This window comes from Bombina bombina, chromosome 2 (assembly GCF_027579735.1).
Source record: "Bombina bombina isolate aBomBom1 chromosome 2, aBomBom1.pri, whole genome shotgun sequence".
NCBI lineage: Eukaryota > Metazoa > Chordata > Amphibia > Anura > Bombinatoridae > Bombina > Bombina bombina.
Window position 1 is genome coordinate 243652222 of NC_069500.1, and position 16721 is coordinate 243668942.

Below are 16721 nucleotides of genomic sequence, written 5' to 3' on the forward strand. Positions count from 1 at the left end.
AGGTCTCAATTGTCTTCAGACCACATAAAAAAACAGGCATTCTTACATTGTGTAGAAGACCTGTTAAAAATGGGAGTGATTCATCCTGTTCCATTAGGAGAACAAGGGATGGGGTTCTACTCCAATCTGTTCGTAGTTCCCAAAAAAGAGGGAACATTCAGACAGGAAGGTCAATTCATGACCACGGTGGATTTAAAGGATGCGTATCTACATATTCCTATCCACAAGGAACATCATCGGTTCCTAAGGTTCGCATTCCTGGACAAGCATTACCAGTTTGTGGCACTTCCGTTCGGATTAGCCACTGCTCCAAGAATTTTCACAAAGGTACTAGGGTCCCTTCTAGCGGTGCTAAGACCAAGGGGCATTGCAGTAGTACCTTACTTGGACGACATTCTGATTCAAGCATCGTCCCTTCCACAAGCAAAGGCTCACACGGACATTGTCCTGGCCTTTCTCAGATCTCACGGGTGGAAAGTGAACGTAGAAAAAAGTTCGCTATCTCCGTCAACAAGGGTTCCCTTCTTGGGAACAATAATAGACTCCTTAGAAATGAGGATTTTTCTGACAGAGGCCAGAAAATCAAAACTTCTAAACTCTTGTCAAATACTTCATTCTGTTCCTCTTCCTTCCATAGCGCAGTGCATGGAAGTAATAGGTTTGATGGTAGCGGCAATGGACATAGTTCCTTTTGCGCGAATTCATCTAAGACCATTACAACTGTGCATGCTCAGTCAGTGGAATGGGGACTATATAGACTTGTCTCCGATGATACAAGTAGATCAGAGGACCAGAGATTCACTCCGTTGGTGGCTGTCCCTGGACAACCTGTCACAGGGGATGAGCTTCCGCAGACCAGAGTGGGTCATTGTCACGACCGACGCCAGTCTGGTGGGCTGGGGCGCGGTCTGGGGACCCCTGTAAGCTCAGGGTCTTTGGTCTCGGGAAGAATCTCTTCTCCCGATAAATATTCTGGAACTGAGAGCGATATTCAATGCTCTCAAGGCTTGGCCTCAGCTAGCAAAGGCCAAGTTCATACGGTTTCAATGAGACAACATGACGACTGTTGCGTACATCAACCATCAGGGGGGAACAAGGAGTTCCCTGGCGATGGAAGAAGTGACCAAAATCATTCAATGGGCGGAGACTCACTCCTGCCACTTGTCTGCAATCCACATCCCAGGAGTGGAAAATTGGGAAGCGGATTTTCTGAGTCGTCAGACATTTCATCCGGGGGAGTGGGAACTCCATCCGGAAATCTTTGCCCAAATTACTCAATTGTGGGGCATTCCAGACATGGATCTGATGGCCTCTCGTCAGAACTTCAAGGTTCCTTGCTACGGGTCCAGATCCAGGGATCCCAAGGCGACTCTAGTAGATGCACTAGTAGCACCTTGGACCTTCAAACTAGCTTATGTATTCCCGCCGTTTCCCCTCATCCCCAGGCTGGTAGCCAGGATCAATCAGGAGAGGGCATCAGTGATCTTGATAGCTCCTGCGTGGCCACGCAGGACTTGGTATGCAGACCTGGTGAATATGTCATCGGCTCCACCATAGAAGCTACCTTTGAGACGAGACCTTCTTGTTCAAGGTCCGTTCGAACATCCGAATCTGGTCTCACTCCAACTGACTGCTTGGAGATTGAACGCTTGATCTTATCAAAGCGAGGGTTCTCAGATTCTGTCATTGATACTCTTGTTCAGGCCAGAAAGCCTGTAACTAGAAAAATCTACCACAAAATATGGAAAAAATATATCTGTTGGTGTGAATCTAAAGGATTCCCTTGGGACAAGGTAAAAATTCCTAAGATTCTATCCTTTCTTCAAGAAGGTTTGGAGAAAGGATTATCTGCAAGTTCTTTGAAGGGACAGATTTCTGCCTTGTCTGTGTTACTTCACAAAAAGCTGGCAGCTGTGCCAGATGTTCAAGCCTTTGTTCAGGCTCTGGTTAGAATCAAGCCTGTTTACAAACCTTTGACTCCTCCTTGGAGTCTCAATTTAGTTCTTTCAGTTCTTCAGGGGGTTCCGTTTGAACCCTTACATTCCGTTGATATTAAGTTATTATCTTGGAAAGTTTTGTTTTTGGTTGCAATTTCTTCTGCTAGAAGAGTTTCAGAATTATCTGCTCTGCAGTGTTCTCCTCCTTATCTGGTGTTCCATGCAGATAAGGTGGTTTTACGTACTAAACCTGGTTTTCTTCCGAAAGTTGTTTCTAACAAAAACATTAACCAGGAGATAGTCGTGCCTTCTTTGTGTCCGAATCCAGTTTCAAAGAAGGAACGTTTGTTGCACAATTTGGATGTAGTTCGTGCTCTAAAATTCTATTTAGATGCTACAAAGGATTTTAGACAAACATCTTCTTTGTTTGTTGTTTATTCTGGTAAAAGGAGAGGTCAAAAAGCAACCTCTACCTCTCTCTCTTTTTGGATTAAAAGCATCATCAGATTGGCTTACGAGACTGCCGGACGGCAGCCTCCTGAAAGAATCACAGCTCATTCCACTAGGGCTGTGGCTTCCACATGGGCCTTCAAGAACGAGGCTTCTGTTGATCAGATATGTAAGGCAGCGACTTGGTCTTCACTGCACACTTTTACTAAATTTTACAAATTTGATACTTTTGCTTCTTCTGAGGCTATTTTTGGGAGAAAGGTTTTGCAAGCCGTGGTGCCTTCCATCTAGGTGACCTGATTTGCTCCCTCCCTTCATCCGTGTCCTAAAGCTTTGGTATTGGTTCCCACAAGTAAAGGATGACGCCGTGGACCGGACACACCTATGTTGGAGAAAACAGAATTTATGTTTACCTGATAAATTACTTTCTCCAACGGTGTGTCCGGTCCACGGCCCGCCCTGGTTTTTTAATCAGGTCTGATAATTTATTTTCTTTAACTACAGTCACCACGGTATCATATGATTTCTCCTATGCAAATATTCCTCCTTTACGTCGGTCGAATGACTGGGGTAGGCGGAGCCTAGGAGGGATCATGTGACCAGCTTTGCTGGGCTCTTTGCCATTTCCTGTTGGGGAGGAGAATATCCCACAAGTAAGGATGACGCCGTGGACCGGACACACCGTTGGAGAAAGTAATTTATCAGGTAAACATAAATTCTGTTTTCAAAAATGTGTTAAAGGACCTTACTGACCAGTACTGACAAGACATATTAGGTATTCAAACCAGAGAACTTTATAGAAACAGGACCTTTTACACTGTATACTCATTTTGCCATATTTTACATTATTTTTGAAAAACGTTAGCCCACTGTTTCTGGATACATTTATCAAATATATATTTTTTTTGGGGGGAGGGGGAATCCAGGCATGCTATTTATCATGCATTTGCATAAATAATTTTATTCAAATGATCATTAAAAATCAGTCCTAGCTGGATTTCAACTCACTATTACCTAACCAAGACCATTATGTCTATATTCTTTATTATCTACATTGAATTTTAAAAATATTGTCCATGCAAATAAAATACTGATTGAGTGGCAACTCTATGTGGCACTAGGTTTGAATTTGTTCATTACAAAACATTTCTATCTAAAAATCCTGCAACAATGCTTTGGAATATTATGATTTGGGGTATGTGTGCTGTCGTATTAAAGGGACATTAAACCCATTTTTTTATTTCATGATTCAGAAAGAGAATATAATGTTAAACATTTCAATTTAATTATATTATCTAATTTACTTCATTATTTAGATATCCTTTGTTGAAGAAATAGCAATGCACATGGGTGAGCCAATCACAAGAGGCATCTATGTGCAGCCACCAATCAGCAGCTTCTGATCCATCTAAATATGTTTTTTCAGCAAAGGATATCAAGAGAATAAAGCAAATTAGATAACAGAAGTAAATGAGAAAGTTGTTTAAAATTGAATGTTCTTTTTAAATTAAGAAATAAAAAAATTGGGTTTCATGTCCCTTTAAAGGGACAGTCTAGTAAAAATTAAACGTTCATGATTAAGATAGGGCATGCTATTTTAAACAACTTTCCAATTTACTTTTGTCATCAAATTTGCTTTGTTCTCTTGGTATTTTTGTTGTAAGCTAAATTTAGATAGGCTTATATGCTTATTTTTAAGCCTTGAAATGATGCCTCTTATCTCAGTGACAGTTTTTTTTTACAGCTAGACAGCGCTACTTCATGTGTGCTATATAGATAACATTGTGCTCATTCCTATTGAGTTACCTAGGAGTCAGCACTGATTGGCTAAAATGCAAGTCTGTCAAAAGATCTAAAATAAGGTGGCAGTCTGCAGAGGCTTAGATACCAGGTAATCACAGAGGTAAAAAGTGTACTAATATAACTGTGTTGGTTATGCAAAACTGGAGAATGGGTAATAAAGGGATTATCTACCTTTTTAAACAATAAAAAATCTGGAGTAGACTGTCTATTTAAGATAGTTAAAGACATATCCAAAGGATCTGGAAGCCAAGAAGGTATAGTCCAGGCAAATATTTTTTTTCTTTTGATTGTTCAACATATCTACATACAAAAACTTTTGTTGGAGTCTTAAAGGGACAGGAAACCCCAACCATTTCTTTCATGATTTAAATGAAGCATACAATTTTAAACAACTTTCCAATTTACGTATATTATCAAATTTGTTTCATTCTCTTGTTATCCTTTGCTGAAGGAACAGTATTGCACTACTGGCAGCTAGCTGAACGCATCTAGTTAGCCAATCACAAGAGACAAACGTGTGTATGCACCAACCAGCAGCTAGCTCCCACTAGTGTAGGATATGTGCATATTATTTTTCAACAAGGGATACCAAGAGAACGAAGCAAATTTAAAAATGTCTTAAAATTACATGCTCTATCTGAATCATGCAGGTTTAATTTTGACTTTCCTATCCCTTTAAAGGGACATTAAACCCACATTTTTTCTTTCATGATTTAGAAAGAGAATGCAGTTTTAAACAATTTTGTAATTTACTTCTATTATCTATGTTGCTTCATTCTCTTGATATCCTTTGTGAAAAGCATATCTAGGTAGGCTTATGTGCATTGTTATTTCTTCAGCAAAGGATATCTAAAGAATGAAGCAAATTAGATAATAGAAGTAAATTGGAATGTTGTTTAAAATTGTATTCTCTACCTGAATCATGAAATAAAATGTTTGGGGTTAATGTCCCTTTAACAATATGAAGCTGGTTCCTTGGTTTTCTGTCTGGCTGCTAAGTTTGATATACATTTGTTAAATTTTTGTATTAAAGATACATTAAAATAAAAATTATATCTGTAGCAAAATTCTGCAACCAAGCTCCTGAATTTACTGTTTTGGGGTAGTGTTTAGCTTTATATTAAATAGACCCTAAACACTAAATGCATTTCATGCTCCTCCCTCAAATCATGGGAGCTGCCATTATGGAACCTAGGTCACACTGCAGGTATCTGAGGAAGAGTTACTGCACATGTGCAAACATATCTGTACTGAATGTAGTGAAAGACAGATTTCAATATGGCGGCTCCCATGACTAGAGGGAAGCGGGGCATACCCTCAATACTATGCTTATAAAATGGATTTAGTACCATTTAAAGGGAAAGTCTACTTGAAAATTCTTATTATTTTGCATAACCAACACTTTTTGCCTCTATGACTACCTGTATCTAAGCCCCTATAGACAGCCCCTTATCTCAGCGCTTTTTACAACTTGCATTTTAGCCAATTAGTGCTGATTCTTGTAAAACCATTATCATTCTCCACAGGAGTGAGAACAATGTTATCTATATGGCACACATGAACTAGGACTGTCTGGCTGTCGTGCAAGTTTTAAAAAGCACTGAGATAAGGAGCGACCTGCAGGTGCTTAGAAACAGGCAAACATAGGGCTATATTACTCAATGTTGGTAAAAATGGGTTCACTACAAGAAAAACTAGAAGTTTTGTTTTGTTAAAGGGACATGAAACCCCAATTTTTTTCTTTCATGATTCAGATAGAGGGGTCTATTTATGAAAGGCCTGTCAGATATGATCTGACATTGCGGATCATGTCCAACAGACCTCGCTGAATGCGGAGAGCAATACGCTCTCCGCATTCAGCATTGCAACAGCAGCTCTTATGAACTGCTGGTGCAACGCCGGCCCCTGCAGATTCGCGACCAATCGGCCGCTCCTCAGAGCAAGCGGACAGGTTATGGAGCAGCGATTTTTAGACTGCTGCTCCATAACTTGTGTTTCTGGCGAGTCTGAAGGCTTGCCAAAAACACGGGCCCTCAAGCTTCATACGGAGCTTGATAAATGGGCCCCAGAGAATACAATTAAAAACAACATTCCAATTTATTTCTATTATCTAATATGCTTAATTCTTTAGGTAGGCTTTGTTGAAGATATAGCAATGCACATTGGTGAGCCAATTACACGAGGCATCACCATTCAGCAGCTACTGCGCCTATTTAGATAAGCCTTTCAACAAAGGACATCAATAGAATGAAGCAAATTAGATAATAGAAGTTAATTGGAAAGTTGCATGCTCTTTCTAAATCATGAAAGAAAAAAAAAAAATGTGTTTCGTGCCCCTTTAAGTAGTCAATTTTCACTTACATACTACCCAACACTTTAAGGTGCTTCAGTCGCATATTTTGCTTGCGTAACCATAGAAACATTGCTCCAGTGGCTACAAGTGCTTTTCCGCACAATTTCTACTACCTGTGTTAGAGTCATAGTGGGGTAGATACAGGAACAAAGTAGCTTTAGCAGTTTTATATTTATTAAAAAGAACAGTTACACTTGCAAGAGCATCTTATTGTGTAAATAAATATAATGTCATTCATTTAAAAAATCTTAAAACAACAAATAATTTATGCTCATATCACACAAATACTTATTAATTGCAATTAATTGCTACGATTAATATTCATATATTTTAATATTTTATAACCAGAAGTATATTTGACCAATGCTCAGGTATTATTACTAACTGCATTATAGCATATATCTATTTAACTAAATTTTGGTTTTGATACTATTTAAAGGGACACTAAACCAATTTTTTTTTTTTAAAGGGACCCTGAACAAAAAATGTTCTTTTGTGATTCAGATAGAGCATGCAACTTTAAGCAACTTTCTAATTTACTCCTATTATCACATTTTCTTCATACTCTTGGTATCTTTATTTGAAAATCAAGAATGTAAGTTTAGATGCCGGCCCATTTTTGGTGAACAACCTGGGTTGTTCTTGCTGATCCATGATTCTGAACCACAAATTGTCTGGCTCCTTAGCTTAGATGCCTTCTTTTTCAAATAAAGATAGCAAGCAAAAAAAGAAAAATTGATAATAGGAGTAAATTAGAAAGTTGCTTAAAATTGCATGCTCTATCTGAATCACGAAAGAAAAAAATTGGGTTCAGTGTTCCTTTAATGATTCATATAGAGCATGCAATTTTAAGTAATTTTCTAATTTACTCGTATTATAATTTTTTGGCGTTCTCTTCCTATCTTTATTTAAAAGTAGGAATGCAAAGCTTAGGAGCCGGCCCACTTTTGGTTCAGAACCTGGGTTATGCTTGCTTATTGGTTTGCTAAATGTATCCACCAATAAGCAAGCGCTATCCAGGGTGCTGAACCTAAAATGGACCAGCTTTTTAAATAAAGATAGCAAGAGAATGAAGAAAAAATGATAATAGGAGTAATTTAGAAAGTTTCTTAAAATTGTATGATCTATCTGAATAACGGAAGAAAAAAAAATTGGGTTTAGTATCCCTTTAATGGTTTTTTGACATATATATATATATATATATATATATATATATATATATATATACTATATATATATATATACCAAAGGAAAGATTAATAAACATAAGTTATAATGTTTGTTTAAAAAGAGATGCAATCCTATATAGCTGACCAACACAAACATTCCACTACTTTGAATTTACAAGTTTTGAATCCACTCATAGAAAAAAAGAGATGTAGCGACAGCTTAGAAATGTTAGTAAAATTGTAGCAAACCTCATATGATATGTTAGCTACAAGGCATTCGGAAACCCCATTAAAAGTATAGGCAGCCACAACCTTTGGCTACTGTACAAGAGCTCTTGCTACCATTTGTAGCAAGTGAAGTGTGATAGCTCATGATTTGTTACTTGTAGCTAGTGCTGGTACAAAGCTCTCTCTACAGGTAGCTAACATTGTGTAATCCAGCCTTAAAGGGATACTAAACCCAATTTTTTTCATTCAAGATTCAGATAGAGCATGCAATTTTTAGCACCTTTCTAATTTACTCTTATTGTCCATTTTTCTTTGTTCTCTTGCTGTCTTTATTTGAAAAAGCAGGAATCTAAGCTTAGGAGCCTGCCCCTTTTTGGTTCAGAACTCTGGGTAGTGCTTGCTGATCAGTGGCTACATTTAGCCACCAAGCAGCATGTTTTACCCAGGTGCTGAACCAAAAATGAGCCAGATAAACATACCCAATAAACATACCCAAGTGGGGTTTTCATTTGGTTTATCCATAGACTGCAATGGTTTTGTAAAACGTGCAGCAGTTAATTGCTAAGTGTAATGTCCTCATACTGTACAGCCATAGTTAAAGGGACATTCCAGCCAAAATTGGAATCCTTATGGATTCATTCCAGTGTTCAATAGAAGCATTTTTGTAATATACATGTATTAGCACAAATGCTTCTAATAAGTTATAGCTTTTTCAAATGTGTATTTAAAGGGACAGTCTACACCAAAATTGTTATTACTTAAAAAGATAGATAATGCCCATTTCCCAGCATTGCACAACCAACATTGTTATAATAATATACTTTATAACATTTAAACCTCTAAATTTTTGCCTGTTTCTAAGCCACTACAGACAGCCGCTGTTTTTTTTTCACAACAGGAGACTGCTAGTTCATGTGGGCCATATAGATAACATTGTACTCAAGCCCGGGGAGTTATTCAAGAGTCAGTAAAACACAGCACTAATTGGCTAAAATACAAATGAATAGATAATAAATAAAAAGTCATGTGATCAGGGGCTGTCAGAAGATTCTTAGATACAAGGTAAAAAGTATATTAATATAACTGTTGGTTATGCAAAACTGGGAAATGGGTAATAGGGTGACCATATTGCCGCTTTAAAAAGGGACACATGTAAAATACCTATGTCAGGCCTGTTTTCAGGTCTGTTTAAAGAAATGTTTTGTATAAGAACCCTGATATATGTATTTTTCATATGTGTCCCTTTTTAAAGCGGCACTATGGTTACCCTAGTAATAAAGGGATTATCTATCTTTTAAAACAATACAAATTCTGGTGTGGACTATCCCTTTAAGTATGCACCGTGCATCAGCATTTTAAGCACAGCACTTGCTCAGAGATCCTAAGGTGCTTGTACCATCTGGTAATGACTCAATTTGTTAATTGCTCACATGATATAAGCCCCACTGGCACACTGAGCAGCTGCAATATTTTGGATGCTTGTGCACTGAAAATACCTAGTTTTAAACAACGGTCATATCTACTTTTATTATCAAGCTTACTTTGTTTTTTGCTATTCGTTGATGAAGAGCATATACCTAGATTTCCTCAGTTCTGTGCATGTGTCCTAAGCACTAAATGGTAGCAATGTTTGTAACAATGTTTTTAACTCTGTTATACATTTTTGAGCACTAGCGTGCAGCCGTGTTTGCAAATGGAAACACGGCTGCCATATAGTGTTTAAGACACATGTATGCTCCTATAAAACACAGAGAGGTATAAGAACCTCCCCCTCTTTCAAATATTGGATTTCATACCCCTGTCATTAGTGTGTAAACGTTGTCTCTAGGGGACAGAGGCTCCATTGGAGATTACATCTTTTCAAAAGGCTCTCATGCCCCTTTAGGTAGCATGTGATTGCCATAAAAATTGAAATCACTTGTAGGTGACTTTTACAGTGCTCTGGATTTTAAAAGGTACCTTATCACTCTAAATTAAGCAAGCAACAGCTATTTTAAAAGAGAAGAGGCTTTCTATCAAAGGAGGGGTCACATGACCAGGTGACTATCAAATGATCACATGACAACAGTAATCACCTGACAGAATCATAGAAACATTAAACAACACCAGGGGCATGGTATATCCCTGTTGTTGCCTATCCACAATATCCAGACTCCTTTTGAATGTTAAACAGTCTGTTTCATTGTTGTAATAAAAATTTGTCACCAAGCAGTTGCTTATATGTATTATTAATCTATTTAAATGGCTTTTACATTTTATTTATTTTGTATACTACATTTGTTCTTCTTTTTACAGCCCTACATGGGTGGATTAGGGTTGCCACCTCGGCCATGGTTTCCTGGACACTTATGAGTTACACATGCTGCAGGGTGTGCAGAGAGGAACATGAGTTGCATCCCTGGACAGCACTACTCATGTCCCTGCAGCATGTGTAACTCATAATCGTCCAGGAAAACATGGCTGAGGGTGCAACCCTAGGGAGGAGGCCTTTGCAGGAAGTTTTATCTTAGCCTGATGTCATAAAACTTTTAGGCTAGGGAATAGACGAGATAACAGGGAGTCGGATTTGCTGACAGAATAAAAATGTAGGTTTTGAAAACCATCTGCTCTTAAAACAGAGGTGGCTGAGGTTACACTGAACATTTAAATTATTGACTGTTTTTTACATTTACTTTGATTTAACATATTTATTTTTTACCAAAGGAGCACTATTTAATATCCCTTTAAAATCAGCATTCCTCATGCATGCTTGTTTAAACTCACGGATTACATTTCCCCCATATTTTAACACTATTATGCTTTTTGTAATTGCTACTATATATTATTACTATTATTGTTTTTTTGTTTACCATAGTACAGAATAAATAAAGCCAGGTGGTAACCATTCACCTTATGCCTACAAAGTAATCACCCTTCTTAAACTGTATATTATGCCAGTACATGTTTTGTTTTCAGGTGTAGCTGTGAATAAGTAGATAACAGGAGATTTTTTTATTTTTCAGCATGGAGATAAGAAAACAAGTGCGACATCGAAACCTGCTGATAAAAAAGTACCAGAAGCACCAGAGGTGAATATTACGTTTGTTCTTTTTATCGTACTTACTGTTTTTTGGCAGCTTTATAGTAAAATGCAATATAAAAGCAGGAAAAGCATGAGGACAGAGTCATAATTAGATAATCTCAATGAAATGGAAACTCTCAACATCAAAGGAACACTAGTGAGGTCGAGTCTTTTCTGAGTTATATTTATATGTGTTCATAAAACCTTTTGGGCTAGATTACGAGTTGAGCACAAAATTGTGCTTTTCGCGAGCACGATATTTGCATTCCACTCAGTAATACCGGCGCACGTAAATGCGCTGGTATTACAAGTTGAGCGCAATGCAAACGCAACCTCGCATTCATATTGCATGGAAGCTTTGCGCTCACAAGAGCGAGCTTCCATAGGCTCCAATGTTAGCCTCGTTCTGATGCGGATAGAAACGGCACAGAACCTAGTGCAGGGAAGAAGGAAGTTGCTCAGCTTTGGGCAGCATATTTAAAATATATATGTATATGAATATATGTTTATGTGTTTTATATGTGTATATACATATATTAACACATAAATATATCTGTATATAAGCATATACGTATATACTTATAGAGAAAACACAGTCCTTATAGACCGCAATGTAAAGGCACTTATCAGTGCCGTTTTTTTTCTTACACCCCACATCCCCTCACTTTAACCCCTTATAACTGCTTTGCGCAGTTATTTTAATAAAAAAAAAAAAAAAAAGATGCTCATATTTGTTAATTTTAAAAAGGAACTGTCCACTTTATTTTGCGGGAAATTTGGGGACATTTTTTTCATTAATTGGAGATCTGATACCGTGAGCTCGTGGTAGCATTAACTAGCCACTTGTAATAACTGGTTATTTAACTTGCGCCTGTAAAACTGGCAAATTTTCCCATTTACGGGTGCACGTTAAAATTGTGCTCCACTAGCCCTAAATGTTCTGTTGATGTCTGGTTATTTTTTTTATTTGTTATGTAAAATAACAATAGACCGTAATGCAAGAAATTTAGGGACATATAGGAGGGATAGAAATGCAAAAAAATAACAGAAAACCAAGAATCCTGTAGGAAATTGTCCTCCGTTGATATGAAGTTGATTTTCGAATAAACATTTGCCTTGTCCAATTAGTACAGAGTAGATTGCTGCAGGACTCAGTGTGCAGCTGTTGTTCTGCCTTTTCTAGTGTAGTAGACCAGCTTGTGTTCTGCATATGTGGATGCCACATGGTTGCAGATTATTTTATCTTTAGTGACCTATAGTATGACCGCTAGATAAGAGGATATTTTTCTATTTAGTTAACATTGTAAAAAAAAAAGAGAGGTTATAAATTATCCAGCAACTAACTACAGAAATGAGATTACAGTGGGAATCAGTAACTAGTTAGGAAAATTATTTAGAAGCACAGAGGTCACATAGTACTTTAATTGAAGGGACACTAAGGACTCGATTTATCAAGCTACGGTGGACAGGGGGGGGGCACATTGTACGCAAGCGCTATTTTGTGCTCACATGTAATGCCACCCCCTGCCCATGCACAGCCAATCATGCGCGGGCAGCAGCTGTCAATCTCCCCAGTCGGACGAGACCAAGGATATTTAAATTCTCCACCTAAGAGGTGGAGAAGTGGCTAGGAAGCAGCGGTCTCATGACAGCTGCTTGATAAATTGTTACTGCAGGTTCTCTTGTGAGAACCTGCAGTCGCAGGGAGGCAAAGAGCTTAATAAATCGAGCCCTAAAACCTCTGGGATTGTAAAATGTTTGTTTATTTAAAGCTGTCCCTAACTGGCTTCAGCAAGGGAGGTCAGATAAAAAGAACAGGCTTGTTAAAGAAATATGTTTATTGTAAAAAAAAAAAAAAAAATCCACTTAATGTGTTTTCAATGACTTGTCATGCAGAGTATAAAATGTATGAGAAATTGGGTTTATTTTTGTATATTAAATAGCTATTTCTGTTCATTGTGGTGACAACCCATTAAGATGGGCTGGATTTGCAGGGAGAACAGATCCCCTTTTCTTATCTTCCTCTTTGTACACAAAGACTTGAAAATGAACATGTTAGTACCAATATCTCAACCCTCCCACATAGTGTCTTTTCTTCTGCTGGTTCTTGCTTTTTCTGTAGCCAATAGCGTTGTTGTGAAATTTTCAGTATAGGTAGTGGTTTCTTGCAGTGAGAGCAGAATATATGTATGTATGTGTGTGTGTGTATAAATTTATATTTTTATTTATATATATATATATACATATATATATATATATATATATATATATATATATATATATATATATATATATATATATATATATACCTGTGTATATGTATATATATATATATATATATATATATATATATATATATATATATGCATAACCTCCTCTTATATTTATCTGCATACAAAAAGCCTAATACTTTTTAAATTGACGTTTTTAGCATCTGTCTCTCCCACCCTCACTGGGAGATAGCTATGATATGCTATCCCTTGATTACATAGCTTCTCTGCACCCATTAATGAAATGTTCAGTATAGGTGGTAGTTTCAGTGGGTAAAATCAACCATTTAAAGTGACAAAATAAAGGTAAAGGAGCAATATGTAAATTATTTCATACACTCCAGCAAGTAAAACTGATAACTGGGAACATGTTAAAGTGGAGAAAATGTTACACCACCCTATCCCTTTAAAGGGGAAAACATTATACAGCACACTGTCCCTTTAACGGGGAGAACATTTTACAGCACACTGTCCCTTTAAAGGGGAGTACATTTTATAGTACACTCTCCCTTTAAAGGGGAGAACTTTTAACAGTACACTATCCCTTTAAAGGGGAGAACATTTTAGAGTACACTGTCCCTTTAAAGGGGAGAACATTGTGCAGTAAACTGTTCCTCTTTATGCAAAGTGGAGGCTGTTGCTTCTAATTTGTGTTTAATGTGTCTTTAAATCAAAATTTTCAGCCATACTTCCAGTTTGAACAAATCCATTACAGAGCAAGTACAACCTGTTCTGTGTTAATTGTTTTACATAATTATGTATTATTAGGAAGGATGAATAAACTCCTCTAATCCCTCATCTAGGTCATTGATAAAAACATTGAAAAGGTCTGGGCCTAATACTGTTCCTTAAAGTGACAGTCAACTCAAAAATGTGTATTGCTTAAAAATATAGATAATCCCTTTATTACCCATTCCCCAGTTTTGCACAGCTAACATGGTTATATTAATATAGTTTTAAACTCTGAGATTACTTTGTATCTAATCCTCTTTTGACAGCCCCCTGATCACATGACTTTTTATTTATTATCTATTGACTTGCTTTTTAGCTGTGTTGTGCAGAACCCATGGGCGTGAGCACAATGTTATCTATATGGCCCACATGAACTAGCAGTCTCCTGTTGAGAAAAGCAAATACAAAAAAGCATGTGATAAGAGGCTGTCTATAGTGGCTTAGAAACAGGCAGAAATTTAGAGGTTTAAATGTTATAAATATATTAATATATCAATGTTGGTTGTGCAAAGCTGGGGAAAGGATAGTAAAAGCATGATCTATCTTTTTGAACAATAATAATGTTAGTTTTGACTGTCCCTTTAAGTCAAGTTACAGTAAGATCTGTTTACCTAAACTCTTTGTTTCTTGTAATGCAACCATTTGAAGTTCCATGTGCCAATATTTCTGTTTTTTCCCCAGCTACTAGCTTTGTACTATAATGTCCCATGTGGCTCTATATCAAAAGGCAAATCATTAGATATGGTCTGTTTACCGTGTTTTCCTCTTACTTCTTTATAAAAAAAATTACATTTGTTTGACATGAACTAATTCCCACTGAACCATGTTAACGTCCCTCATAAATTTTGTTTTCTTTTATATGGTCTTAAATATTAAATAAATAATAAAAATATACAGAAGTAGAACATTCTGATTTATCATTCTCGGGCGGACAGGGGCGTACATATTCGCCCCTGTCCTCCCAAACTCTTCTCTGGCGGGCACCAATCCGCTGCCGGAATTTAATATTGCACACGAGCGCTATTTTGCATTTGTATGCAATCCCGCACACAGCCAATCACGCACGGGCCTAAGAGGTGAAGAAGAGGGTAGGGAAGCAGCGGTCTGATGGCTGCTGCTTGATAAATTGTGACTGCCGGTTCTCTTGCATACTAACCTTCGTTACTAATCGGCTGATTATTTCACCTGTGCTCTAGTTCAGATATCCTCAAAATCTGTTATCAAAGAGAGAGAGAAAGGTATAACCATATGGCACACTCTTTATTGCTATGGTCATGTAATGGGGCTGTAAATTAAAACATAACTTTTAATAAGACTACTAAAAAGTTTGAGGAGGATACTAGTTTAAAAACAATTACAATAAAGAAACAAGTAATGCTGTCTGGTTACCTGGGATAAAATACAATATTCTGCCGTCCTCAAAAAAAAAAAACAGTGGTCTAGACCCAATACATAATTCTGATTACTTATTGTTACCTACCAGAGAAGCATACTACAACTGGTCCCACATCTATAAGCTTGTAAGAAGTACATGAAACATTTAAATATTCATAATTTGTTCGGAGTTGAAAATGGCCGCCCAGCTCCTCCCACCTATTGTGTGTATATTTTGATGTTTCTCCAATCACAATCGCCTCGTGAATAAGTTTTCCCACCTGCACATGCTGATTTGTGCATGTACAATTTGAATGAACTAACTGAAAAATATTAAACGTGCACTGCTAAACTTTCATACAAGAAAACAGCAAACTGGACAATAAGAAAGCTGTGGGCGGAGCTTGGCGGCCATTTTTGGCTGCTTACAAACAATGACAATTTAAAAGTTTCATGTACTTCTCACAAGCTTATAGATGTGGAACCCATTTCAAGATGCTTGTCTGTAACAATAAGTAATAAAGAATTAGTATTGGGTCTAGACTGTTCCTTTAAGTTTCGTATCCAATGGTTCCATAATCATTAAAGAAGGTATTTTCTGCAACAAAGCCTTCAATTCAGGTTGTTTTCTTCTTAAATGGAAAGAGTCCACAGCAGCATTCATTACTTTTGGGAATTAAGAACCTGGCCACTAGGGGGAGGCAAAGACACCACAGCCAAAGGCTTAAATACTCCTCCCACTCCCCTCACCCCCCAGTCATTTTTTGCCTTTTGTCCCAGGAGGTTGTCAGAGATTTGTCAGAATTTTTAATTTTTGTTTTTGTCTCTTGTGGAGGGTAGTACTCTTCGGCATGGGACAGGAGTTTTAAGTAATCCTGTTAGTCTCTCAGTGAGGGCTTGGATGAAAGTTAGAGCCCCGAGATGCAGGAGGTTTCTTTCTGCGAAACCATCCCGACTCCGATTAACAGCTCCTTAAGCAATCCACGTTGTCGAACTTTGCTTTGCTGCCTGCTTTCTTCTCTCAAATCCATGGAGGAGGCGATGCTACTATTCGTCACACCTGAAAGGCTGTGCTCCTGTTCCACGGCGTATATTCCGGTAAGATCGTTTCATTTTACTTTATGCAGTGTACTGTAACGTGATGTTTCCCGTGAGGCTAGAGTTCCTCGCGGGTTTAACTTTTAACATAAGGGTCTCAGTGAGTCTCTGTTAGATCTTGGAATCGAGGGTTAATATCTCCTGAGGGGGGTTATTGGACAGGGGGGTTTATAATCATGTGTGTTATGTTATTCAACCTGCTTAGGTGTGAGGTTTATGGGCTCGGGGTTTGGAACTTTGAGGCCT

General features: G+C 37.6%; 1 protein-coding gene across 1 annotated transcript in view; it reads left to right on the forward strand.

Annotated features, from left to right (window-relative positions):
* Window positions 1-16721, forward strand: part of CAST (calpastatin) — a 364012-nt gene that overhangs the window by 63345 nt on the left and 283946 nt on the right. Inside the window, exon 3 of the mRNA XM_053701507.1 lies at window positions 10943-11008. Coding sequence (XP_053557482.1) covers window positions 10943-11008 — 66 coding nt within the window. The remainder of the gene's footprint in view (window positions 1-10942; window positions 11009-16721) is intronic.